A 27,988-nucleotide genomic window follows, 5' to 3' on the forward strand; every position below is an offset into this window, starting at 1 on the left:
CTGGTTTTGCGAGTGGCTGTGCGTTCGCTGGGATGCGGCGGGCGCTGCGCCTGCCGGGCGTTGGGCTGAGCTGCACCACGGAGGCACCGTGCAGTGCTGCTGCAGCAGTCAAGGGACAAGTGAAGTCTAGGCACTGTTTGCTTACAGCCTTCTTCATTACCTCCTTGTTGCTTGCTTGCATGAGTAGGTTAGGGTCTGTCTTTTCCGTTTTGCTGTTTTGCAGCCTGGTTTGTTACCTCGCTGCACAGGGCTGGCACACGCCTGCTGAGCAGCAGCAGCCCCCACGGTTCCCCCACTTTGCCCTCTGCTATTGAGACCATTTGAGAAGAAAGCCATAAGGGATGTGTAGTTTACTTAAGAGACTTGTGTACACAGCTTTGTATACACAGAACCATTGCTACAAAGCAGATTTGAGCTCCATGCGGTGAGCTTACAGCTGGGGAGGCCTGTGTCCTGCAGGGAGCCCCTGGGCACGGAAGACCAGGAGCCCACGGGGGAGCACCGGGAGCCTCACCCCGGCCGGGCAGCGGGCTCAGCCATGGCTTCGGGAACTGTCTCCGGGCAGGAGGTGGGAGTTTGCTCTAGGTCCTAATAGTAACCGGGATAAATGCCTTTGAAACGATCATGAAATCTTCCAGGAATAACTATAAACAGGCGTGGATGGCTGGTAGATTTAATTATGTTTTAATAGCAAAGTAGAGCGAGGTGCCCTGTGCTTGGGGGACACGCTGCGCCCCGGCCCGTGGGCTGCCCTGGACATCGGTGGTATCTGCAGGTTGTGCTGTTAAAGAATACAAATAGTGCTACAAGGCAGAGGAATGCATACCGAAAAATAGCTCCAGCTTGAAAGAACAAAAATAAAGCCCTGGAGGCGGGGCAGGGCGGCCCGGTGTCCCCGGGCTCCCCCTGAGCCTGGACGAGGCCCGTTCTTCGGGGCTGTGCAGCGTCCCCCTGCGGGACCCGGAGGCGGAGGCACGGTTTTGGTGCCACCGTAACAAGCCCCTGTAGATCGAGCTGGCGACACCGGGGTGGCAGCCGAGAGGCTTGTGAAGGCTGAAGCCATGCCGACCCCTCCCAGGGTACCGTCCTGCCGCGGCCCAGCGCCGCAGGGACTCCAAGCCACAGCGCCCCGCGCAGCTCTCGCCTCGCTGCTCCGCCTCACTGCGCATGCGCCAGTACCTGTCACCTCCCCGGTCGTGCTCCGGGACTGTTCCACCAGCCGGAGCGGGGCGGGGGGGGAAGCGGCAGCGGGCGGCGTGCCGGGCAGAAAGAGCGGGCTGCGCTCCCCCCAGCCCCTGCTGCCGCGGCCTGCCGCAGCCCCGCATCCTCCCCGCCCGTCCGCCGCGGTGGTGCGGGCCTGCCGCCGTTCCCTAGGTGAGCGCGTTCCTGCCCCTCCCGCCGCGGCCTCGTCAGCGCTGCCAGCGTGGAGCCGGCCGCGGCTGAGGCGGAAGTGCCCGGCGGGGCGGCGGCGCGCACCGGGGACCCCGCGGGCTATGGACGCCTCTCTGGAGAAGGTCTGCGGGGCGCGCCGGGGCTAGCTGGCGGGGAGGGGGCGGCGTGGTGGGGCGGGTGCACCTGCGGGCGGAGGGGTGCCGAGGCGCGGCGGGCCCTGAGGGGCGAGCGGGCCTGAGCGGGCGCGGCGCGGCCGGGGCGGTGGGGCCGCGCCCCGGGGAGGGTCCGGGGCTCGGTGTGGTGCCTCCCGGGCTGTCTCTGCCGAGGGGGGCTGTGCCGCACGGCCCGAGCCAACTTCGTCTCGGGAAGCCGTGGACCACCCGCGGAGCCCACGGGCGTGCCCCCGCTCCCCGGCCACCGCGCCTGGCCTTCGCCGCCGGGGTCAGCGCCGGCTCTGGCAGCGTCCCACATTATGGAAGGTCCGAATAACTTTAGGTCAGGAAAAGCTTTAGGAACTGGGTTTTTATTTGTTTTTTTAAAAAGGAAGATGGAGCTTATTTCCTGGGAATGTTAGCCTTCAGCAGGATAGTAGAGAAAACGCCGTTTTACTGTTCCTTTTTACCCTGGAGGTGTTTGCTGCCCTGTGTCTGCGCTCCTCTGTCCAACGTACTGTACAAGGCAAATATTGATTCTGTAATACTGCAGGTGACCCACAAAACTTATTTTGCCTTTGTCACTGTGAGTCAGTCAGAATCTGGCGATGTGGGACCTGCCACGCTTCTGCTGGCTGTCATGGCACCTGCGGTGTTTCAGAGCTGTCCGGGGTGTTGGGCTGGAGTGGCTGCTCCTACTATAGCTTATCGCCACTGTTGTATGTCTTTGAGGACAGTATACGCTTGAAATAATTTATGCTTTATGTGCTTAAGAGATATCAATGCATTCTTCGCCTTTGCATCATTTACTGTACGCAACATGTTCAGTTTTATGTCATCTTTGGAATTGTCTAGAGAAGTTCGAATGGGATGTGCTCTAGTAAAACTAATAGGAAGTTCAGGAAGTGTCTTCCTGATGCAGTTAATGGGTTGGTAGCAAAATAGTTTGAGATGTTACAATCCACTTGAAAAATACAGTGTTAAAAGAGCATTTGGTAGCCTTTAAAAGCTCTAGTTCTTTACTAGTGCTGACAAAAGTTACAGTGACTGCTGCTTGTTCCAAAATTTTTTAATTACTTAAATAAAACTTAATTGAATATGCTAGTTTGGAATATGGTCTCTATCAACTGGACTCTGGCAGAATAATGGTACAATATGCAGTTATTTAAAGAAGACAGGTTAGTACAAGGCAAGTGTTTGTTCCGTAGTACCAACAAAATTGCCATAAACTGTGTTTGAATAGGTCATCATAAGAAGCAATAAAAACACTATCTAAGAATTAAATACCTAAACATCCTAGCAGGATAAAAGTCCATATTTTGGTTACTTGTATTCTTGATGTATGGAACAGTCTATGATGATGAGGGCCCTGCAAAAACTTGCATGTCTGAGTTTTCCGCACTTGCAAATGGGCGTGTATGAAGAGCTATTGTTTACTTTACCTTCTCTCTTGTTTATCATGGCGCTTTTCCCCCTGTATGATAAAACCTGTAGTCCTCTCTGTAATAACATGCCACGATACAGTTATTGTATTCTAGCCGTTTAGCAGTTAATGCCCTCCTGAAATAATCTTTGGTTAAGGTTGTTGTAAATCTGTACAGTCTGCACTTTAGTCATCAGCATGATATATAACAAGTCTTCTTCCTAAATAAATTTGAAATTCATCCAAGTTGGGATATGTTTATATTCAGAGAATGTGTGTCTGCTTATTTTAAGCGTTATCATAATACATCTGGGACTCTTATTTGAACCATGGATTCTCTCATCCTCATGCATTTATACATGTAGCTTATTGGGATGCCATTAATAAGTACTTTTTAGCTTTTATTAAAATTTGACAAAATTTTGTATTTTTCGTAATGAAGAAAGCATTTTGGTAGAATCACTCAATTGGTTGTAATGCTTGGTGATGCTGGATAACTACAAGGTTTTTGTGAATGGAAAAATATTTTTTTAGCAGATGAGAAACTTCCTGAGAATTGAAAATATTGCACGATAGGATTGTGAGGAAAACTGTAGTAGAATCTGACACACAGGAGAATACACCAACAATCTCATAGTTTGATTTTTGCACGTTAACTTTCTTTTATCAGACAATTGTTTGGGTTTTTTAAAATGTATTAATAATGTGTGTCATAAGTGGTATAATTAAATGAATTGTATTTGAAATCCAGAAACTTTTTTTTGGGGTGAACTGCAATTTTAAGTTGTTCTGGAAGCCTGTGTTAAATTTCAGAAGTTTGGCTAATCAATCTATCACAAACGCAAACATTTATGTTGATAAAGTGACCAATCTTCTGAAGGATTTTAACATTTTAAGTTTCAACTTGGGTGACTTCATCGATGGTAAAACAGGGCAAAATCTTTCCTTGAAACTTTTTGCTGTCTCTACAGCAGTCTTTTTCCTAAATGTGAAAAACTGTTTTTTTTCCTCTTTTGGTTTTTTCCTCTTGTGACTTTTGTCTTTTGTTACTGCATAAAGTTACCAGGATGTTGTGGTAGTTAACAGAAAACCCGTGACAGCAGATCTGCATGCAAATCCTGCTGCAAGTCAGGGAAGTGATAAAAGAGCAAATATCTATAAGCAGAAGCTTTGTGGTGATACAGTGCCGTTTTCATTCAAGCCTAACAGTCATGAAGTGGCTGCTTTCTTGTTAGCTAAAACTTTTCTTACCCTGAAGAATAAACACACTGTTCTTTTGGCTGAAGAATACTGATATTGTTTGAGATTAATTTGCATTGAAAACAGGTTTTGATGGTAGGGTTTCCCTGTGGGCAAATACAATAATGTAGTGGGAAAACGAGGTGTACTTATCATGAAATATGTAATGAACTTGTGAGTTTCCTGGCACACAGAATAGTTTATGTGGACTGTTGAAAAAACATCCCTTTCTTACATTAGGAGTACAGTCTACAGAAATGCAAAATCAAGATTGTAAAACATTGGTATAAGAAGCAACATTCTCCTTTTTGAATTTGTAATTACCCTTCAGTCTTATCACAACTTCCCCAGTTGCCAGGTGACTGCAAGGTGTGACATTGTGCCTATAAAACCAGAAACAGTTTTACAGTTCAGAGTGCTTAAAAATAGTAATGGATTAGTTACAAAATAGGGAAGTAACCTATTGCAAGTTAACCTTAGTGAATTGGATTGATACATTTTGAAGGTGATAAATGATAAAAGTCACAGCAAGGTAGTGAGTGTCAGGGTCCTTGAAGGGCTGAAGGAGGCAGGAGGGTGTTAGGATGCTGAATGGACACCTTGAAGGAAGAAGCCATGTCTGGTCCTCCTTAGAGCTTGAAAGGACATTGCATGTCTTGTAACTCATCTGGTCAAAAGGATCACCTAACTGTGATCAGAGTCAGATCTTGTAATACCAGGGAAAGGACTGAGCACAGAAACTTAATGCAGTAATGCAGTTAATGTAGTATTTAATGTAGCTGTTTTAACCAGCTCAAAAAGTGTGGTGTCCTGTGGTTCAGGAGGTAGTTAATTCAAGAACTCGTCCACGAGTCCTAAAAACGGTTCAAGAACATGAAAAAAGTACTCAGTTTGTTACTGATTGGATTTTATATGCACTTGATCTCATTTACAGAGAAAACTAAAGCAACATACTACTTTATTATGGCATGTTATTAAAGTGTGTTCAGCAGCCTTTGTTAAATGAATGGTTTCTTGCTGTGACTTTGCCACACCCGTTTTTCTTGCTGCTTAAAATAAGTAGGTAGTCTGCTTCCCACCACCGTGCCCCTGCTACTGTGAGCAGAGGAGGAAGCATATATGAAACTCAGTATGCAACGGTAAAAGGGTTTGGGATTTTATTGCTTCCCATAATTTGAAGGAGAAAATAAGCTGCTGTATATTCACTTAGCACGTAGAAAAAAGCACAAGAGATTAATTTTCCAATTAAGCCCACATCAGAATTCAGAGACTTTCTGGATTTCATAGCATTTTATGGAGCTTAATGTAACTTCTTAGGACACTTAAAACTGTATTTTATGTATTTATTCTGCCAGCTTATTGGCAGAAGGGTTTAATGCATCTGCAATTACTAGTAAGTGAGATGGGATGAGTCACAAGGTAAGCGTGTGCAGGTTTTAACATCTTATGTAATTCCAGCAGGTGAATTTTGTGTTAGTAACAAACAAAAGCAGCTCAGACCCCATTTTGTAATGCCTCTGCATCTTCTGTCTTCATCTACAACAGATCTGTTCGAATATTTGCATGTGATGCTGAGGAAGGTTCAAGCAAATAACTGCCTTCCAGCCACTGATCATGTTTTATGGCAACCTGAATTAAAGTATGTGAGATAGTCACAATCAATAAATTGTCTCTAGTCAATTATTCCCTTAAGGCTCTCAGGAGCAAAACTTTTTTGTTTTTTAAGTAAGTTTTCTTTTCAGAGTTTCTTTGATGTGGTATGACTCTGCAAACCACTGAAAATATATGGAAATATTGCCAATGACCATATTTAGATTTTTATTCTAGCTATATATATATTATGAGTATCAAGTGCTTGCAGTGTGTGAGTTGTTTTTTTTAATCTCTGTAATGAGGTCTTGAACTTCTTGTATTTGTATTGCTTTTTCACTCAGTGCTTAATTAAGTTGTGACCCTCGTAGCCCATGGGTGTTGTAGAAGCCAGAAGTGTAAAAAAAACATTTATTGCTGAATGTTGTGAGTTCTTGTGGCGAAAGTATTGCTGAATACTTGCACTGTTCTTTTGTTCTTCCCCCAAACTTTTGTTACTGGCCACTTCTAAAGCAACAGACTACAGAGAGCTATCAGTCTTGGTTTGATCCATTGTGACCATGCCTGGCTACTGATTCTTTCAGCCACCTACCACTTGCTATAATATGAGTTAAATCTCTAAATTTTTTGGTAAAAATAGTCTTTGAACAGTTCTCTGATGAAAATTGTGTAAAATCCTCATGTAAATTAATCCCACTACATGCTGTGATTAAATTTGGTTTTGTGTCTGCATCTGAATTAACAAACATACTTGCCAGTGCTGCAGGTGTGCAACGGTTGCGTGCATTTCCACTGGCAGTGGTGGAAAGCATGTGCAGGCCTTTAGCAATACTGTCTTCTCAAATACTGTAGTAGACAAGCTATTACATCCCTGCAGCGTGGATAGTGTAAGTTTAAATATTAAACATGTTTTGGTTTTTAAACAGCCAGCATCCCCACCCTCCAGTCTTTGCAGCAGTTTGAGTTAACTACTAGAGGCTTTGGTATGTGGGGCAATCCCTTGAAAAAAAGGGTTGATGTTGAATTTACGGAGGCTATGCTTGCAGTACACTTGGGAAGCAGAGGAGGCAAGAAGGGACTCTGTAACAGGGTCACCTGAGTATCTTTAGGCTTTTTGCCGTCTAATGTGACGGGTCTTATCAGTGGTGTTACCTTCTACCTTCATACTGGGGTGTATTAATTTATCAAATATAATTTAATATCGATAGCTACAGGTAAATCAGACTCTGCCAGATGATATATTTCACATTCTCTGGAAGCTTCTAGATGGCATCTAATCCTTAAATGTATAAACGTTCCTGTCCAGATCTCTTGTCAGTGTCACAAGCATCTGCCAGGCTTCTTGGATTAAAGTTCATAAAAGACTTCTTCAAAGCAAAAGGAGATCTTAAAAAAAATGCTACTTAGTTGTCTTTGAACTTGTCACTGGTTCAGGGGAAGCAAGTTGAATGATTTTTAAAGTTCCTCCATCCTGACAGGCTCTGTAACAAGTATCTGTTGTTACCTGGTTTCAGCAGTGAAATCAGGATTTTTGACCCGCGTTGTGCAGCTAGAGGGCTGTCGCTGCTGCAGGGTAAGCTTTGCTGTGCATCAGTCTGGCTTAAGTTGCCTGCTCTGCCAGGTCAGTGTTACTCTTTTTGTCTAGTTAAAGGACATCTCTCCAATAAGTTAAAGTTAAAAATTGGTTTAAAGGTACCAGAAATAGGAAAATATTTACAAGACTATTTGGATTAGGTGTTTTCTCATCTGTTTTGAAAACTGCTGTTTTAAAAGTTTGACAGGGAAACCTGAAAGTGGCAGGGAAGGCTGCTGTTTTATTTGTGTCTTTGCTACAGCAGTCTTAAATATCTGCTTGTGTTGCCTAGGTAAGAAATGTTGGCTTTTTTAACCCCTTCTAGGAATTATGACTTGAACATGTTTGAATACCTTTTAGTTGAATTGGCAATCTAAAATAAATTAAAAAAGAACACCCAGCTGTCAGTTTATGCAAATTCCCCTTGAATTTGCATCATAACTCAGTGACCTAAACCCTATCTTGGTCAAATTTTTCAGTGTTTAGCTTCCCAAAAAACTTCTTTTCTAGAAAGTAAGCTTCTTGAAAGAATAGTGTTGTACTTAACCACTCACTGATCGCTCTGGTTTGGTGGTATTGGGTGGTGTTTGGTTTTTTATTCCCGTTACTGTTAGGCAAAGGGGCTGGGGAGCTTGGTTTTTTTTTTAAATGAGAGTCTATACATGGTGAGAACGTGGTAGTGGAGTTCTTGGTGTGGAAACACAAATTCTCAAGTGAAGTAAAAGGATTCTTTCTGAATAATGAGATTTGAAAGATCCGAAAGACTCGTGATTGTATTTGGGGTATCGATCTGTTTTCCATACTCTATAGAAATATTAGGGTGTCCTTTAGCAGGTTTTTTATTTTGTTTGGGGTTTTTTTGTATCTGGGTTTTATGTTATTGTTTGGTGGTTGTTTTTTTCTTCATTTTGGGTAGGACTGCATGTGAATTTTTTACGTTTAAGGGAATAGTTGAAGTTTTATGAAATTTTATTGCTGGTGTAGAATGGTTATGAAAAAGACAATCATTCAGTTGGACTAAAGTGGCACATACTTAATTTTTTAGCTAAAGCATGATGAGCACTTGAACACCCTGTATTTTTCAAATCCTTCTTCCTTCTGATGGCCTTTCATTATTCATTGGAGAAAGTTCTGGCTTTCCTTGTGGAGAAAAAATTTTGATCTATCAATAATAAAATCTGCATCATAATTGAGTTTTCTTTTGAGTTATTTTAGGTTAATGTGTTCTCATTTTGTACATTTTGAGTTCAGGATAGTCAACATACTGTTATTTTTAAATGAGTACACGCAGATGAATTACAAGAATCTGGATGATGCATGAATTTGTATTGAGGATGTTGTGGGGACAGCAGTGAGATAAGTGGGGTTTGGTCTCTTAAAAGTTGTTACTTTTTTCCCTGAAAGATGGTCGACCCTACTCTAGCAGAAATGGGAAAGAATCTGAACGAAGCAATGAAGATGCTAGAAGACAATCAAAGGTATGTGCAAGGGATGACAACTACAAAACCAATAGCTGTTTGTGCTAAGGGGAGGATTATTAATGGTGGATAATTAATATTAAATAAACATTGTAGTAGTTTAAGGTCATATTGTCATTCTGAAGCTTACACCTGTATAAATCACCATTGTTTTTCAAATGATGGGACTGTTAAAATAAATGTGCATTTTTAATGCATGTTCTGTAATCTTCAGAGCAAGTCCAGTGAGTCTGTTTTTTCAGTTATGTTAGTTAGTTATTTTTTTTCTTACTGCTGTGCAAGTAACTTTTAATTCCGATGTATATGAGGCTCTTCTGTAAGTTTGACATGTTTCTTTTAAAGAACTAAAACTCCAGAACTTAGGAACTCGTTAATTCAAAGCCTGAGTTAAACTATTGTGTTGGTTTCATCTGATTTATTTATGAAACACTTGTCAGTGAAATAGATCACAAACACATCAGTTTGTATTTCTGCAAGTCAATGTCAACTACATATTTGATGTTATAAACCACAAACTAAATACATAGTTTATTCTTGTGTCTTTAACATAGAAAAGTGGAGGAAGAAAATGAAAAGAAGTATGCACGGAAGGATATTCCTGGACCACTCCAAGGCAGGTAGGCAACAACAATTTTTAAGTAATACTCTTGACTTTTCAGGATCTGTAAAATATATGTAACACATTTGTTTTCCAAGCAACTTCTATATTAATGCAAATGTGAACATTTACTAGGCCAGGCATTATATTAACTTTTTCCGTACTCACATGGGAGAAAAAAATATTGTCATCACGCCAACTTTTTCCATACTCACGTAGGAAAAATTAAAAACAACTATTTGTCCTTTGTGACTGAAACTTTGAGCTATTGGAATCTAATGAAATATTGGTGTCTACAGCTGTGATTGAGACCTAAAGTAAACATAGATAAGCTTGTGCTACAGAATAAAGATTCATTAAAACACCCAGGTTAAAAAAAACCCACCTGAGTCTGATAAGGTAGAAAACCTTAAACACCCCCTTGCCTGCTCCCGAAAATACACAAAACAAAAGCAAAACAAAACCCCCCACCTTTTCAGCACAGTTGTCTTAAAAAAAATAAAATAAAATACAGAGCTCTTGTGCACAAGTCAAGTAAGGTCATTGTATCTGAAAGTGTAAGATTTAAATTGGTTGTAGTCTCTTTGGAAGACCATCCTGCAGGAGCCCAAGCTAGCACTTCAGAAAGTGTTGCAAAATCTAAGTCTTCTGTGTACATAAATGAAACTTGTTTTTGAGTGGAGACACTGAATTAGCTTTTCTAGGAATAAAAAGCAATTTCAGCTGTCAGAGTGTAAGCTTTAGTTCAAATTTTGCAAGTTGAAGTGTTGTGGGTCTTTTCCAATTTTACCATGTTAAAGTGCATCATATCAGAAGTCTACAAGGCTTTTGTTTGCCAGAAACTAGTATTTGTAGGTAATTGTTTAACAGATGCACTGAGTTTGTGAGCTGAAACTGGATCTCATGAAGAGAAATTTGGATCCTTAGCTGTTACCTTACTTTGCTGTGTAGCAATAAGTAATTAAATGTTATCAAGTCAAATTTTTCAGTCCAAATTTTCAGATTTCAGTGATTTGTTTTTCTGTGAGTCTGAGTTCGTACTCACTGAAGTGTCCTGTTAAAATTAAGTAGGGTTTTGAATTAATTGATTCAGCAACCTCATCTTCATGATCTGTTTTTTTGAGAGCAAGAAATTATTTTTGCTGCTATATTCAGCATTCTGTAAAAGTGCGGTATTGTCTTCATGTCTTCTCGTGGGATATTCCAAATGGTCTCTTCATTAGATGCTGGTGCTTAACTTTCTTTTGTGTTTTTGGGGTTTTTTTAATGGGATTTTTGTTTTCCCCTCCCCGGTATGCCAGTGGCCAGGATATGGTGAGCATACTTCAGTTAGTTCAGAACCTAATGCATGGAGAAGAGGAAGAGGAAACTTCACAGGCCTACCGGTAAAGCCAATGTGAATTATTGTATGTGGAGGATACCTGATTTTGTTATAGTCTGATTATTATTGAACTTGGACATTTACGTGTTTTAAAGTGTAAAGATACTGTGCAACCATGTAACTTTTTAAAGGCAACATACACTATATAGTGAACCAGAATAATGCATGAGGCTTCACTTTCTTAAAATTATAAAAATTTCATTACTAATTACTAAATGGAATTATACAGGGGAACTGTTCCTGATGTGACAGAGCTGGTTTTGTTTTCTACTTTCTGAAAGTTGTTTTAAGTCTGAAAGTCTTATAAAACTTTGAATACCGATAATTTTTTTTTACCATCTGTCGTGGTAGATTTTTAAAGAAAAAAAGAAAAATATTTGTTTCCATTTTTCTGTAAAATGGAAATAATGCTAACTAATCTGCAGAAGATTATTGAACACTAACATTTGAAAAACACTTTGGGGATAAAAAATAAATAATACAAATAAATGCAAGCTAAAAACCCCCAACTAATGAAAGCTGTGCCTCTAAAAATATTAATAAGTCTACTGACCTTTCTCTGCATGAGGAGAGAAAGGTACGTGTTTAATACACTTTAAAGTCCCAATGCAGATAAGGTGCTTAGTTCCAACTCATGCTGGCTGATTGGCTCCCAAGTGAAAGTGGTTTTGTCTGCACTGGTGTTTCAGTATGTAATATGCAACGGCAGGAAGGTGGCTGTGGTATGCTGTACTTCGCCTAAATATTTCAGGTTGCTTGTCAGCAAATTCTGCCACTCTACAGTAACAACACACAAGCCTAAAATTACAGTAATATTCATGACTTGTATTTAGTTGGCAGTTACTCTGTTCTGGCTTGCAGACTTCAAAACGTTGGTGAACAGGGTCACATGGCTCTACTGGGACATAGTTTGGCTGCTTATATATCAGTGCTGGACAGGGAAAGACTGAGAAAACTTACAACAAGGATACTTTCTGATACTACTCTTTGGCTCTGCCGGCTTTTCAGGTGAGTAACTGAATAACTTATGTATGACTAGGTAGTAATAATTGCTTAAAAATATGTGTGACTGGACTAAAGATATCAACAAAAGAAACCACTGTGCCACAGACTTAAAAATATTATTTGAAAGGCCTGAAACATATCACATAATTTAAAAAAAAAAAAAAAAAAGACTGCTTGTTGAATGGCAGGAATTTGTTAGGAACATGGTTGCCATAAAAATCCTTTTATGGGGGCTATATGGTGGAGCTAAGGGCCAAAGTACAGTAGCAGACATACAGTTGGTCAAACATTTGACTGAATTCTTGAGGCATATGCTGTGTTGCTGAGCCCTAGGGTACTTCATATTTTTAAAAGATACTTTCAGTTAACTTTTCCTTTGCTCTTTCTGGATCTAGTTTATTTTTCCAGGTATGGTAGGTGACACTACTGAAACTTACAGTACAGTGAAATCTTCTGTAAATGCCTGTTTCATCATGTAGCATAGAGGTCTTAAACTGTTCCATGAGAGAAGAATGGGAATCAGCTGTGTTTGGTGTTGGAGGGGGATTCACTGATTAGAAAATCCTTTTTTCTTCCTGAAGCGCAAAAGACCCACCCCAAACTAAACCACCACCAAAAAACCCCACAACCCATCAGTTTCTCCCTCTCATCATACTGTATCTTTCAGTAAATCTTGCACGTGCTACTGAGGAGATTTGCCTATTTAAGCACAGTGCAAGATGAAATGGTAAAAATATAACTGAATTTAACCCAAATTTAGTTGTTAGAATTCCAAAGGATTTTTCTTATGTTGATGGGCTCACTTCCATCACAATTATTTGATACTTTGAATGGTTATGTTTATGTCTTTGACTTAAAGATGTTGAAACCTTGTGCAATGATGAAATTTGAGAAGTTGCAGGTAATCCAGCTATTTCGACAAATGTATGCATATAGAAGGAGCATGTCAGTGATGTTTCCAAATGGCATGGCTAACAAAAATAAGTGTTTCTGGTTTGAATCAAATATTTAATAACATTGTGATTTTTGTGGTTAATGCTGGGTATCTATTGTACTGTGGTCCCCAAAGTTTTGTGACCTATAGGCAAAAGCACTGAACAAGTACTGTGCTGTGAACTGCTTCATACTTGTTGACATTTTATGTGGCTATGAGCAACACTAAAGGAATTTCCCTTTGCCCATGTTAGATCACAGAACTGTTGTGTAAAGGTGAAGTAAACATTTGCATGTGGGTCATTCTGGAGTTTAACTCTGGAATACTCAGCAGTATTTGTGCATCAGTCTGTGATAACCCAAGATGTTTCAGGGCCTTTGTGTAAATTTGTTGGTAGATGCCGCTCTTAAATTGTGCAATACCACTGACTTACATGTTGTACAAAAATGCTAAAAGAAAAATCTAGCTTGCAAGTTGCTTAATAAATTGACATACCTGCTGCTTTCACTGTTGCTGTTTCCTTTTCTGTAGTTAAAGACAGCTGAGGGAATTGCCCTCAGTGTGGAACACTCATACCTTATCTCTTTGGTTACTTTGCTCCCATTTCTTGACTGTAAATGTTAATGTGCTGATCTGAGTTTCATAGAAAGGTTTAAAAAGGTGGGGGAGGAGCAGACACACGAGCCCCAAGGAAACATGCCTAAGAAATCAGACTGAAGGCAAAATACCCATAAAATCATTACAGTATTCCTGGGGAAAAAGGTACTTGTGTAACTCATGTATTTTAAAACACCTGGAATGCTGTCTTGCAGTGTTCTGAATAGATCGTACTAAATTGTGGTCTTACTTTCAAACTCTCTAACATACCCAAATTTATTGATGTCATTTGTATTACAAAATATCTTGATCTGTGATTTAATAATAAAGTTTGCAAGTTTCTGGCCATTTGCCTGACTTCATGTGTCTCATTTGAATTTTACTAACTCAGCTTAAAGCATGTCAGGTTGCATTCTCTTTCAAATTAACAGTCTAGAATTTACATCATCCATATTAAAACCAGATGAGGCCTTTTGTGTGTTTCCTCCCCTGCTCCACTCCTTGTAAGCAAGGTTTTGCGCTCTATAAAGGCAGTCCTTAGGAACCCAGATTTTTCTTCTTTTTTACTTTATCTCTGAGTCTAAATAAAAGTATATACTAGGCTTCCCTCATTGTTAATCTCAGCCTGTCTCATCAGTTTCCTCTACTTTATCCTGGGAAAAGAGGGGTTTTTTCTTCTATCTTCTTTGTCTTCTTGTGAGCTATTTTGCTGGTCAGCGTTATTTTAGTCACGAAACTGGCTATTGGTTTTGTTAGTTATATCTACTTGGCTTTTCTTGCAGGTATGAAAATGGATCAGCATATTACCATGAAGATGATCGTGAAGGTCTCCTAAAAATCTGTCGACTGGTTATTCACACACGCTATGAAGATTATACAATAGAAGGATTTAACGTGCTATATGCTAAGCAGCCTGTCATATACATTAGTTCTGCAGCTAGAACAGGCTTGGGCCAAGCTCTCTGCAATCAGGTAAAGTGAGTTTGTTGGGGTTTTAGCTGCAAGCTGGCTTCATATTGCTTACTTGAAATGTAGATTTAAAAAATATATTCAGACTTATCCTGCAAGAGAGTGGTACTTGTGGTAGCCTGGTACACTGTGGGCAGCGGTCTGGTAAATTGGTTGGGGCCAGTGAAAATTTTCCTTTAGATCATTGTGTCTGCCTGGAACTTCCACTGGTTGAAGTAAAGCTTCTTGAGATTTTTCCCAATGCTACTGTGCTGACTGAATATGTGTATCCCCATGCAAGCTGAGCTGGCTTTCTCAGCGGCTCTCCTGTTCCTTCCACGTGCTCGCTTGATTGATGTTACTTGTGAGCAGATTCCCTTCATCCTTCTCGCTTTCTTTGCCTTTCCATGGACATAGTAGTTTTTTATAGCTTATAAAATTACACACATTTCTAAGACTTAGGATGGTGTGTCTGCCTGTTGAAGCACAGTATGAAAAGGGGCATTTTGAGGAATGAGGATTGAGGTTTGGCCTCAAAAAAGTTGATTTTAGGAAAAGCGTAACTTTGGTGATTTTGAAGACTTATTTTTCCTTGTGGTAGAAACAACAGCAACGTGACTAAACAGCAACGCTATGGAGGATGGGAGGGGAAGGGGGTCTGAGGTAAAACCATACTTGGTCGAGTTCTTAGGGTCTTTGGTTTTCAAGTCTTTGGAGAAGGCAGAGAGAGGTACTACTAACATTTTAACTGTATTTTTAATACAGACTGCAGAGAAAAAAAATGGTATTGTAGATGGAACTGGTCTCAGACAAAATGACTTGAGAAATAGGTAGTAAAAGTTTATTGGAATAAGTTTGTGTCTTCCGTAAGCCAAGTGTTGCATGTAGTTATTGACTGAAACTTCTTGATACAAGAAATACTGTAAGAATCAGTATTTTGGGAGTCCTTTGCTTCAGAGTACAGAGGAGATACTGCTAATAACAGTGGTACCTTATCTTTTGTTTATAAGGTAACCTGTCCATATTAGGAGATCACTGAACTTAAAAGCGATAGCGTTTTATCTTAGATGTTGAGAACTAGTGTACGGTGTAGAGCAGACAATTGGAACTGAGTAGTCAGACATTAATTCAGTGTCTGTTAAATGAAAGGATAAAAAAAATAATCTGTAACCGTAGTTCTTCTAATTTGCTGAATTTTCTGTGCAGTGATGAGTGTAATCAACTAGATTTCACTTCTCTAGTGATCTTCCAGGGTAAAGATCAAAACGTAAGAGACCTTGATTCCCCAGCTCCCCCTTAACAGTGCAAAAATTGTCTGGAATTTGCTTCCATATAAAAGGAAGAACTTCAGACTTACCAGCATGAATAGTCAGCTGAGCTGTATGAGCAGTGTAGGCAGATTGTGCGCTACTCAGTAGTGAAGTGACTGTGAACCTCCAGTGGAACATGGCCCATGCACAAATCCCACGTTTGCTTATAGAATGCATTAATTGTGGGGGTGGCCAAGAAAGAGGATTGAGTTTAGGCTGTTGCATAGGGCACATGTATCTCATTAGAAAAACTGAACACAGTTGGCGTGCTAACCAAAAGTTGACTGTTTTTTCCCATTTCTCCTGTGCTTTATCTGCTATTAATCTGATTATAAGTTTTAGCACGAAATTTACTTTATAATGTAATATCCATCTCTTTATTGTCACATTTACTGTTTTTTGTGTCACTGTATATTTCTGTGAATGTTTGAAATGAGTGTGTCTCAGCTGTTGAAATTCCATCATTTTTGTTGCAGCTAGGGTTACCCCTTTCTTGCATGTGCCGTGTGCCTTGTAACACTATGTTTGGATCTCAACACCAAATGGTAAGTTCGTCTTCCTTAAGAGCTCTTTTAGTTTTGTAGGGTTTTTTCTTTTTGTTTTTTGAAAAGCCTCATTAAATGAATATAAAGTAAGGTGTTAGGAGGAGCTTATTCATGTACTTACTTTTTCAACCTCTGAGTCTTCCATGTTACAGCTGTACAAATCATAGATTGAAGTCTCCTAAAAAGCCAGCAGCTTGTATCTTGGTCTTGTAATTTGCTAGGTACTTCTAATGGCATATAGTAGGACAAAGCAGTAGACTAAAAATCTTTTTAGTCCAAGATTTCTAGAATACACGTAGTCAGAGGTATGTTTACAAACTACGTGATATATTTGTGTTGCGTTTTTCACTGACCTTCAGGTTGTTTTACCTTGGAGAAGAAGAAACTGCAAGCCACAGACAAAGACATTTTAAGAATGTCTTCCAGAACTTGAGTGCTGTCCACTTTCACTCTTAATGCATTTTGCAGTTCAGCAGAAACAGTTCTGTGGTGTTTGACATATTTATGAATACGTATCTTTTTTCTTACTGATAACAGGATGTTGCTTTGTTGGACAGAGTGATTAAAGATGATGTTGAGTCTGGAAAACTGCCTTTGTTGCTTGTGGCCAATGCTGGTAAGTGCTATGGACAAAGAATAATAAAAAAAGCAGCATGCTATTTCATGAGTATTTATAAAATCCAAAATAAGAAATACTTTCTTAAACAGCTTAGTGGTCACATGTCAAGAAATATCAGGAAATATTTTAATGACCTCACAATAATTATTTGTCTAGAGGGGTTTTTCTTTAACTGATTTAAAGTTAGATTGTACTGCTATGGTTCTGCGTAGGTCAGTCAATGTATTAATATGACTAGAACTTACTTTAATAAGTGCAGATCTTTTGTTGAAAATCAGTTTCACATTAACACTTCAGGATTTTTTGATGGATGTGTCATCAACTTTAGCTTTAGAAATGGTTTTTTTCTTCTAGTTAGTCAAACGGAACTACTCATGAACAAAATTTGTTTTAAGTACAAATGAAGGAGGTGACTGTTAATTGCTTTGGACTTGGAAAAATATCTGAGATGTTAATCTTGGTTTCGTTTCCTTTAGTTGAGGTCATACTTTGAACAAATTAAGAATGTCTGCATTTCTTAGCTGAGTCTGCTGAGTCTTTTAGTGCTTGGGACATCTAACTTTCTAAGTATTTCTAATGTACATTGATAAGCAAAACAAGTATCTTTATTTTTTGTCTAGAATTCCAGTTGTTCATAAATCACGATGAACCAGATAAGAATATTATGTAGCAGGCTCTTTTAAACATCCTCTTTTCTGCTCTTGTCTGACTTTTTTTGACAACAGTACCAGAGGTACTCTTTTATGTAGAGTCCTAGTTTGCATGCTTATCCTTTGTCATTGCCTTTTTTTCTGTTTCAACAAAGGGACACCAGGTGCCGGGCACACAGATAAACTTGGCCGACTGAAGGAGCTTTGTGAGCAGTATAATATGTGGCTCCATGTAGAAGGGTATGAAACTTATGTATTTCTGTATAACTATATTCATTAAAAAGTCTAACTAATGGGCAGCACATAAATTTTACAGCTAACCAGCTAGTAGAGCACCATAGGATCATCTTCATGTTTTGTCATATTAAGCATTTTATATGGTTATAATTGTGTCACTGTATGGGATACAAATTGTTTTACATATACAGGAATAATTAGAGTGATTATTTCAGCATGTGTTCGTGGCTGGTTTTGCTCAGATGGTAATCTTGCCCTTGCTTTGAAGGGCTTGGAATATGAATAAAAAGGCCGTACAGGACAAGTTAGGGGAGGTGTTGTGCAGCAATGATTGAGAATGAGAAAGAAGAAAGAAATGAGTGTGAAAGAGTTGACACTTCAATGAAGGTTGCAAGCACAGTGCCAACATAACTGGGAGGAAGGTTAAACAGAGAGGAAATTCCAGGAACTCAGACAACGTTCCTGAAGGCTTCAGTGCTCCAAGATTATTTTTATTTGAGCCTGGAGCAGAGGCTCTGTTTCTCCTGATATGTCATTGCGTAGTTTTGTATTTGCATGCTGTTTATTTCTGATACCAAATTGGTGCTGAATTATGGATAGGACTCTGGGGGATGATTTTTCTCAAAGGTTGATCTGAAACGTTTTTAGATTAAAATGCGTTTTTACTTTTGGGTTTTCAGTCTTGGAATACCAAGTAGCAACGTTTATTGCATTGTTAATGAAAAATCTATGAACAAAAATTACCTCCCTTTACACATCAACATGAAATATTTAAACTGAAGATCAAAATGCTGTCTCTTAAATACACATTTAATATGTGCAAAAATCGCTTTCTTTTTCTAGTGTGAATTTGGCAACTTTGGCTTTGGGTTATGTCTCCTCTTCTGTACTGGTATGTTTTAATATATCTAAAAATTTAATACTGTGCTCTAGATTTTAAGGTCATGATTTAATCAAATAATATATGGCTTATATTCTACTTATTGTAATGAACTTCAGGCTGCTACAAAATGTGACAGCATGACTCTTACTCTGGGTTCCTGGCTGGGTCTCCCAGCTGTACCTGCAGTGACACTCTACAGACATGAGGATCCATCTTTGGTATGTTCAGCCTTTCAGTCACTATTCTTATGATCTTGAGACTTTATTTTTGTCATGGTGTAGTGTCTTGTTCTTCATCAAGTTACCTAAGTTATTATTTGCAAAAGCTCCCCTGTTTAAGCTGTGACATTTTCCATAAGCTGGCAAAAATGGGATAACTGGAGACGTTAATAGTGTTTTCCTTTTTAGTCCTTAGCAGCTGGGCTGACATCGAGTCAGCCCGTGGAGAAGCTCCGTGCCCTGCCACTGTGGCTGTCCCTGCAGTACCTGGGCCATGATGGGATCGTGGAGAGGATAAAGCGTGCCTCACAACTAGTAAGCAGCAGCTTGGTGGCACATTGTTTATGGATACTTTGCTTCTCCGAGTATGGGTTGGAGACTGTTGTTAAGAGTCCTCACCATCTGATTTAACAGTTTGAATCTCCAGGCAGCAGCAAAGTTCAGATAGCAACCATAGTACCGGCAATATCCAGATGGCTATCACAGAACACTGTTATACTTAGGAATGTTTTTATGATAGCTGTTAATAAATGTTTTTGATTACTGTGATGCACTGTAGAAGAATCAACTAAAAATACTGTCGTTGTTGAGTATAGGATATTGGTTCATATTGTGTTACAATTGTGAAAGCAGAGTAAAGTGGGGGAAGGATGTACTTATACAATCTAATAGAAAAAAGATTAAGCATTTCTCATTATAAAAAGACCAAATAAAATTTACTTTCTAAACAGTGAAGTAACATAATCCTTTCCTTTTTTGTTACTTCTCTATTTTAACTACTTTGCTTGAAAGCTGTTCAGAGAGGGACTTGCTCATTTTGCTATTCTACTTGCCATCATATGGACTTAAGTAATAATAATTTATAAATGCCTGACAAAAAGTACTTCAAAACGTTTCTTCAGATACAGTGGCAAGTGAACTATTTTTGAAGTTGAGTCCTTACCCTTCTAAAAATTAAGGTCCAATATAATGTGTTAGTTAAAAAAATGCATTTTTTGTATGCAAACCCTTTTTCCTTAAAGGTAAAAGCACTTACAGAACATTCAAAGAAGAGCAAAATGGAAATGGAAGGTTTCTGTAATGCGTAGTGAAGAAGCTATTGGCATGAATGTCCTAAAAGATTGACAAAGTATCATTAGTCATTAAGATTTTGTGCATCTAAGATGGATCTTAGCTTTTATAATAGTCTATTGACTTAAACCAAAATGTAAGAATGTCTTTTCTACGAAAATAATTTAAAACCCCATCATAACCGGTTGCTATGGTAGCTCAGAGAAAATTAACTGTTCTGCTACATGCTGTGCTTTAGTTAGTCCGTGGAGTTGTGGTGGCTCTGAAACTTTGTCAACAAATACACCAAGACTTTATTTCAATGAAAATCGCTTTGTAGTCAGTGTTTTACTAAAACTAGAAAATATTTTTCCATTGCATTCTAAATTTGCAAGTAAGAACTGGATGAATGTCTGATGTGTTGTAGGGGGTTGTTCAGAAATAGAAGTTATGATAGTGACTATTTAATGTTTTTCAGAATAATTTTCAACTTCTAAAGCTGTGCATTTGTCTCTTCCTTTTGTTTCCCTTCTGCTGCGGTCTTTTAGAGTCAAAGGTTGCTGGAAAACTTGAAAAACCTGGATTTCATTAAAACTTCGGTACAGTCTGCATTTAATATTTTGGTTGTATAGCTTAGTCTTTGTTAAATAAGGATAACTTTGTTTTTTAAAAACTCTTTTAAAATATTACTTAAATCATAGCCATTGTGTTGAAGACACTTGGTATCTTTCTGTGTTCTGTTCTTCAGTGAAACTGTGTGGCTTGTGTGAGTATTTGCTCGATTGCAGTGCACTCATGCTCTCAGTGGAGCCTGCAGAACAACATCCAGAATTTGTTTCCAGAGGCTGATTTTAATTCCATTTAAACTGCGAATTTGTTCAGTAATGCTTTTATGAAGCCAGTTTGCATAAGCCTCTCTAATACGTTTTGGCTGCATCTTACCCTGCTGTTGAGATAATGCGCACCCTGTGAAATGGCATGCAAAAATGATCCCAACTGAGGTATTTACACCAGAAATAGTTTCAGAAATGACATCTAATGTATTCATTCCAAATCAAGTTTCTGTGAGACGTCCTGTTCAGCAGGGCTTGGTGGGTTTACTCCCCCTCTGCCCCCAGTTTTAATTGACACTTAATGTATAGAAAACATAATCAGCTTAGTTTTCTGGGGCAATAGATAATTCATGGATTGTTCTGAGTGACAACAACCATTTTTGTAAAAATTGTTTTTCTAAGAGCGTTATCTCTTTTTAAACTGAATTTATTATTTTATTTATTATAATTTATTAATCATACATTAAAATTACTGAAATTATTATTTCAGTAGTGGGGAGAAAGTTTTGTGTTTCTAAGATTGTGAAAAGTAGCCTCAGATGGCCTCCAGAAGTTGCCCAGTTCGTTTCACCTATCCCCAAAGTAGGTCCAATTGTAATCCTTGATGTTCTCCAGTGATTCTGGGGTGATTTCCAAGAGTGTTTATTTTAGTGTTACTATCTGGAAATACGTGAAGCTAAATCAACTATTTAATACAGTATATCTGCTAATGAACATGCTTAGGTTTCTTGCTTTGTAGTGCCCAAATTTTAATTATGCATATCTTTATTCAGTTAAAGCAGAATTGTATGGATTTATGATTTACTTTTCTGTGTGTATTTACAGAGACAGTTACCTGCACTCCTGGAGTTAACTTCTGATACTAAGCTAATGTGAACATTGTTATTGCTGTCAAAGCAAAATGATCTGCTTTGCTCAGAAGTCTAAGGAATTATACACAGGGTTAAGTCTTGAAAAAAAGTCTTGAAAAAAATAACATGAAAATGTATTTTGTTTGTTTTTTGTTAAGGTTGAAGATGAACTGAGTTCACCAGTGGTGGTTTTCAAGTTCTTCCGGGAATATTCAGCTAGAGGTATGTGATGTATTTTAGAAACAAAACCAAAAAAAACTCTTAAGTTTTTTTTTAAATCTACTAATTCAGAAAATGATTTTGATGAGGTAAACATTAGGTAGCCCACTTCTCTTGTGTAACATGCTCAAAAAAAGATGGTGATTTCTGGTTGTAGTCCAGTGAATAGAATCCATACGTGTGACAGTTTTTATTTTTAGCTAGGCTGCAGTGGTTTAAATTTTCATAACAAGTAATTTTCTGCTTTCTTGAGTGAGGAGAGATTTGCATATGATTTTGATCTTGAGAGCAGATGATGGAAGCCTCGTAAGCTGCAAGCTGTGCTTGAGTGCGCTGATGGGGGAAGATCTTCCTTGGTTTTGCTTAGGCTTTCTGTTCCTTTTAAACTTCTAGTGGCTAGTTGCAAGAACCATGTATTTCTGTTATACAACTGCTGTTGTGATAGTTTTAAAAACAGCAGAAGAGCCTCGGAACCGCTCCGGAAATGCTGTCGCGGGTGTGCAGTAGCCACGCCACACATGGCTCTGAGTAGAACTTACTTACTCAGACGTGCTCTCTGGGAAAGAGGATTTTTGTCATCTGAGTTAAAACAGAAGATGTGCTGTTCGTATGTGCGCATGTGAGGGCGGGGACACGTCCAGCTGGGAGGAGGCAGAAGACTCCTAGAAAACTTTGTAGTTTTGTTATGAGTGTGGATTTTAATTGTCTGTGGATTTTTTGTGTTGGGCATGAAGGAGGATTTGTTTTGGTTTTAGTCTAATCAGTGGTTGCACTCACAAAGTAAACCCACTCATCCAGGTCCAGTGACTTGGTGGATTGCTTTGTGCATCGAAGCATTGATTTGAAAAGCTTTGCTAGGGAGAAGTCACCCGCCTGAATTATAAGCACATGAGATGTTTAGCTATTTCAGCATGTTTTATGCATATACTGGACTCTTAAATCCTTAGTGTTGTTTTTGTGTGGTTTAGAACAGGAAGTAATCATTAAAACTTGATAAAAAAGGTAGCTGAATGTATCAAATTAAATACTGCAGCCTGCTGTGACAGGATTTTGCTTTGTGAAAACATTTTTGGTTTTGTTTCTGTTGGGGCATTTGAACCTCAAAACTGAGAGAAGTATTTTAATGGTTATTTTTAAAACTAGTATATTCAACTCTATTTTACTTCTAGTAAATGTTCCAGATGCCTTAAAAAAAAAAAAAAAAATACATAATCCTTGCTAGTCTGCCTGAGGTCCAGTACATTGTGTAGATGCGTTGCATTACCTAGGAAATGTAATTGTCTTTTATCTAAATTTTAGGTTGCCTTTTCTTTAATTAAGTAAATAAAAATCCACTTCTGTGGTTCTTGTATCTTTGGATTCAGATCAAACTTCACATGCTGCACAGGCCTCAACTATTCAGCACCCCATAATAAGCAACGAAAGACACATTTACGACACTTTCAATCAGTGGGTAAGAATGGATGCTTTCTCTCTTTAGGAAAAAAAGAAGGGGCAGTGGGATGCTTCCAGGGGCTCATCAATAATGGTAATAAAACCTTTGGTAGACTAGTTTGATAGTTATTCTTGGTACAATATCCTCTGCAAAAGGATATCGGGTATTTTGGATCTAAAAGACGGATTTGTTCTGAAGCAAAGTTGCTTTAACATTTCAGATTATTTTACCTGTAATTCTGAAATTATTACTGCATCTGAAGCTGTTGGTCTTGTGGGAATATGTGAAAACTTTAGAACTTTGTAATCGGCTAGGTACTTCATTGACGGTGTCTGTGTGTTTATGAATAGGCAGGTGGGTTTTTTTCAGATCTTAAGAGAATTCTAGAAACCTGTGCGTTCAGAGAGCTGAGCACGTAACTATTTTGGATCAAATGCGTAGTAACCACACATACTTAATGACAGTGACAATTTTGCAGAGACTTTTGACTTGTAACACTTGGAGCTTGTCCTGACTTTTTTCGTTACAAGAAGTGATTTTGAGCAACGGAGAAAAGTCTTCAGTGTGTGGTTCTCCTCCCCTGCGGGAAGAGCCTAGCCCGAGTCAGTGACTGCGGGAGGTCATGCTCTGCATGTTTCTTTAACCGTGCCTTGTCCCTTCAGCTAGGAGAGCAGTTGGCACAGCTGGTTCCTGCCAGTGGAGTTGATGTGGTAGAACTGGAAGATGAAGGCACATGTGTGCGTTTTAGCCCACTAATGACATCTGCAGGTAATGCTCACTTAATTCAGCCCCTTGTAAAAACTGGGATTTGCTGTAGAACTGTACATCAATCTCCTGCTGTTAAAGCAGATATACTCAAGAAACTCTTTAGTATATTCTGCTATGGTGAGAACTTTCCTACAAATGAAACTCTCTCAGCTGTATTGTTCTGCTGTGCCTTGGCAGCCAGTACGTTAGTGGTAGCTCAGCTGTTACGGGTGATGTTGCCTCACTATTTCTGCAGAGAATGAATTTTACAGATTATTTTTTAAATTAATTAGGAAAAGCAAGGGGAGAAGCTCTTTCTTTCTAACAGTTATAAAAGAAATACGAAGTATAAATTGTCTCCACCTTTCCTTCTCTCGGCTGCTTGACACAAGATGCTTGACCTTTCTGCACAGGTATTTCAACACTGAAATGGTGCTTGTGTTCAAAACATAGCTACTTAACTAGAAGAATTATTTACTAAACCTCTAGGTTTCTCTATAATTACTGGTGTGGGGGAGGGGGAAATAAAAATCTGTGTTTTGGAAAGTGTCTTAAGTTTCATGTTTCAGCCAGCCCTGTGTTATGTATGTACTTTGTTTAGACTCAGCAGATGCACAGAGCAACTTGCAGGGGCTCAGGGTGATGCATGGTACCTCCTTTTAGCTTGTGTGGGGTGGGTGCCTTAGGCTATCCAAACATCTGACGCTGATGTGGGAAGATCCTGGTGCACGCAGAAAAGGAGATTTTAGAATAAAATTATTCTGTGATGGTTGGTTTGGTTTTGTTTTAAATGGGCACGGAAGCTAATTCATATTCTGCTTGTCTATGGGAGGAGGAGTTTTTCTGATACTAGCTACTGAGTAATGAAAAAGGGTATTGTCCTTATTAGTTTGTAACATCAGAAAAATCCTTTTTTATTAGCTTACTTATTATGAAATCCTTAGCACTCTCCATTTTGGTGTATTAGGGAATAGATGACTGAAGGAAAAACACACAGATCAAGATATTTCAATACTATCTATAAATTGTATTTATGATTGACTTAAGAGTGTCTTTACAGATTTAATTCAGACATCTACGTGATATCCATTCACTTTTGTCACACACTAACACAGCAGCTCTTTAGTTTTAGGAACTGAAATACAAGATATTGATCAGTTAGTAGACTGCTTGAAAATGAAGATACCAGTGTTGACAAGTACACTGCAACTGAGAGAGGAGTTTGAGCAAGAAGTGAGAAGAACAGTAGGCCTGCTGTATATTGAAGATCTTAGCTGGCCAGGATTAGGTGTTGTAAGGTAAATTTTCCAATGTTTTCTTCGTTATGTGTTTGGATAGACTGTGCACGAGCAGAAAGGAATACATGGTCTTTTCAGTGGTGATCTGGGTGTATGTTTGCTGATTATTATCTGGCTTTGCGCCCCATTGAAGCTTTTGAGTGCTTTTTAATGTTTCTTGATTATTTCTTTTAAAGAAAAGCTGAAGAGTTATCTTAGCAAAATTAGGGCAACAGTTCTAATGTTGAAGGCAGCGTGTTGATCTGTTAGATGGATGTGTAATATATAAGCGCATCCTATGGTATTTAGCATAACTCATGTTTTTATTTATAATGGGATTCACCTATATATGGAATACCACTTCCAAAAACCCCTTCAGGTGTCTGTTCTGATGCTCTGATACAGCCTTCTGGGAAGGATTATGTAGTCAGAACAGTTGAAGGATAATCAATATATTGCCTAGAAATCTGTTGGGTTCAGCTCAGTTTGCAGCAGCAAGCTCGCCCCACCCCAAAATCTCTGATTACAGATGCCAGTAAACTTAACTGATCTAAGCTGTAGTGTCCTGAGATGTTTGGTTTGTGAAATACAGACGTTGCAGAAATATGCTAAATGTGTATATGTATTTTTGTATGTACTGTAAAGTGAAATTACTATCTTCTGGCTTGGTTTGAAGATACAGCTATCACAGTGATGGGAAGAACGATGACAAACAAGAAAAAGAACTAGAAAAAATCAATACAGAACTACTGAAAAAATTAAATGAACTGGAGTCGGATCTCACTTTTTCTTTGGGTAACTGCACCATTTAAAAAACTTCTGTTCAAGCCAATAGTAATTTTACCAGCCGTGTTACAATGGTTCAGTAGGTCATTCAGGGTCATTCGTACATAGGTCATGATCATGCAAAATGACACTGCTGCCTGTATGTTTATTGTGGAAACAACATCTGTAACTTTGTTCCCTCTTCACCCCTGTTTGGGTTGGTAAATGCTCAGCAGGGTGAGCAGGGTGCACCCTGCGAGGAAGTGCTTGTGAAAACTGCCTGAGGAGCAGCTAGACCACAAAGGGTTTCTTTGTCAGAAGTAAGAGCTGCAGTGTTCTCTCAGTTAGTGCTTTCTCTAGTGAGAAGCAGATCTCATTCAAAGCCCACTGACCAGATCACCGCTTTCTGTGGCTACATGAAAAGCTTCAGATGACTTTGATGGTAATTAGCAGCACTTTCACATTTACATAGTGCCACATTATAGCTGCAGTAATATTAATTTGCCTACTCAGAACTCTGATCTTTTTCTAGTCAGCTTTCAAAAATTAAGTGCCCTAGAATTGTGGAACCAAGTAATATGTAAATGGCAGAAAGTAACGAGTTCGAAGCATATTTGACACTGATACTTATTGTACAAGTCCTTGGTTGTAAAAAATACCCAGTTTTTCTTGTTTAGATATTGTTTTCTCTTCTGTTTTTGAAAATCCACAGGGCTGAGCTTTTTTAGCCTGCGTAATGTATACCTGTGCATACACTGCCCTTCATTACTGAAGCGTGTGTAGGTATTAGAGTTTCCAGACTCTCGAGCATGACCGTTGCAGCTACTGTGAGAATGCATTTTTGTACATCACAAAGACTTGATTCTCCCTCTGCTCACAGGTCCGGAGTTCGGAGGGCAGAAGAACTGTGTTTATATTGGCATGGTAACTGAGGATCTGGACGTGGCAGAGTTAGTTGAAACTATTGCAGCAACGGGCAGAGAAATTGAAGAAAATTCAAGAGTATGTATTAAATCCCAGAGCATTTCAGCACCTCTTCTTTTCCCCTTCCATATTGGCTTCAGGACATGGTTTTGTTCTTTGTGAAAGTAAACTTTGTGCTGCCGGCAAGAGACTGTATGAATTACCGTGGAAGTAATAATCTGTGTCCACATATGGAGAACTTTTGTTACAGGATTATCACGTTCTGAGGAGGTCCTGATTTATGGTCCTATGTTCAGAAATTCCAATGAAAAACTTCAGTAGTACTGAAATAAGTTCATTCTATCACTAAAATTAAACTGTCAAAAAGAAAACACCCAAAAAACCAAACCACCAACACCAGTCCTCGCCCCCCACCCCCAAAAAACCCCAAACAAACAAAAAGAGCCCAAAACCCCAAAAAACCCCAGCAAAACTGAAAAGGGAAGGTGGGGGCTGATTGTGAGCTGGTGTTTCCCATCACTGCTAGATGCAGTAGGACTGAGATTGTTTATATACCAGCTTTAAGACTATGCCCTAAAATGTGAAAAAATTTTAAATTGGTGGATTAAAACCAGAAATCACAAATTACCTACTGAAGTAATAAAGCTGATGATGCAATTCCTTTTGGTAAAAGCATTTACCCGATTAGAGTTCTCCAAGTGTTCTCTACAGTGGAATTCCTCAGTGACCTGCATAACAAATGAACATCTGTCCTTTTGTTCCTCTGGTGTTGGGCATTTTGTTTCCTCATGTGAAAAATAAATTGAACTTCAGAAATCCTTTGCCTATTTCTGCCCATGGAAATATGTTGACGTTGGCAATGAAATTTTTTCTAGCAGTGTTTTTTGGAGACTTTCTGCCCACTGTTGACTCCCTGTGCTGCTTTGAGGGCAACACGAAAGGTGGCTCACCGGTAGAGTACCTGCAGTTTTTTAACTGTTGTAGTTGAAAGATGAGGAACCGAAAGTTGGAATATGGGCTACTCTGATCCTGAAGCTTCTAGGGAGGAACAAAGAGTAGTGGAGGACTCTGAAAGGTGCAGTCCTTGGAAGCAGTGACAAAAGATCTATGGTACT

At 39.2% G+C, this 27,988-nt stretch overlaps 1 protein-coding gene across 3 annotated transcripts in view; it reads left to right on the forward strand.

Moving 5' to 3' along the window:
- The first annotated feature begins 1,206 nt into the window (after nucleotides 1-1,206).
- The window catches only part of PDXDC1 (pyridoxal dependent decarboxylase domain containing 1), a 32,228-nt gene continuing 5,446 nt past the window's right edge, over nucleotides 1,207-27,988 (forward strand). Inside the window, exons 1-19 of one of the 3 annotated variants that reach the window (XM_037383406.1) lie at nucleotides 1,208-1,514; nucleotides 8,774-8,847; nucleotides 9,399-9,464; nucleotides 10,747-10,830; nucleotides 11,688-11,834; nucleotides 14,145-14,334; nucleotides 16,097-16,165; nucleotides 16,703-16,781; nucleotides 17,590-17,674; nucleotides 18,515-18,563; nucleotides 18,671-18,772; nucleotides 18,962-19,087; nucleotides 20,371-20,421; nucleotides 21,665-21,728; nucleotides 23,090-23,178; nucleotides 23,823-23,928; nucleotides 25,034-25,205; nucleotides 25,861-25,979; nucleotides 26,830-26,951. In XM_037383406.1, the coding sequence (XP_037239303.1) occupies nucleotides 1,494-1,514; nucleotides 8,774-8,847; nucleotides 9,399-9,464; nucleotides 10,747-10,830; nucleotides 11,688-11,834; nucleotides 14,145-14,334; nucleotides 16,097-16,165; nucleotides 16,703-16,781; nucleotides 17,590-17,674; nucleotides 18,515-18,563; nucleotides 18,671-18,772; nucleotides 18,962-19,087; nucleotides 20,371-20,421; nucleotides 21,665-21,728; nucleotides 23,090-23,178; nucleotides 23,823-23,928; nucleotides 25,034-25,205; nucleotides 25,861-25,979; nucleotides 26,830-26,951 (1,815 nt within the window). In that variant the 5' untranslated portion in view covers nucleotides 1,208-1,493. Of the gene's footprint in view, nucleotides 1,515-8,773; nucleotides 8,848-9,398; nucleotides 9,465-10,746; nucleotides 10,831-11,687; nucleotides 11,835-14,144; nucleotides 14,335-16,096; nucleotides 16,166-16,702; nucleotides 16,782-17,589; nucleotides 17,675-18,514; nucleotides 18,564-18,670; nucleotides 18,773-18,961; nucleotides 19,088-20,370; nucleotides 20,422-21,664; nucleotides 21,729-23,089; nucleotides 23,179-23,822; nucleotides 23,929-25,033; nucleotides 25,206-25,860; nucleotides 25,980-26,829; nucleotides 26,952-27,988 lie in introns of all 3 variants that reach the window. The other 2 variants (XM_037383408.1, XM_037383407.1) reach the window with 2 other exon arrangements.

This window comes from Falco rusticolus, chromosome 4, assembly GCF_015220075.1.
Source record: "Falco rusticolus isolate bFalRus1 chromosome 4, bFalRus1.pri, whole genome shotgun sequence".
Classification (NCBI taxonomy): Eukaryota; Metazoa; Chordata; class Aves; order Falconiformes; family Falconidae; genus Falco; species Falco rusticolus.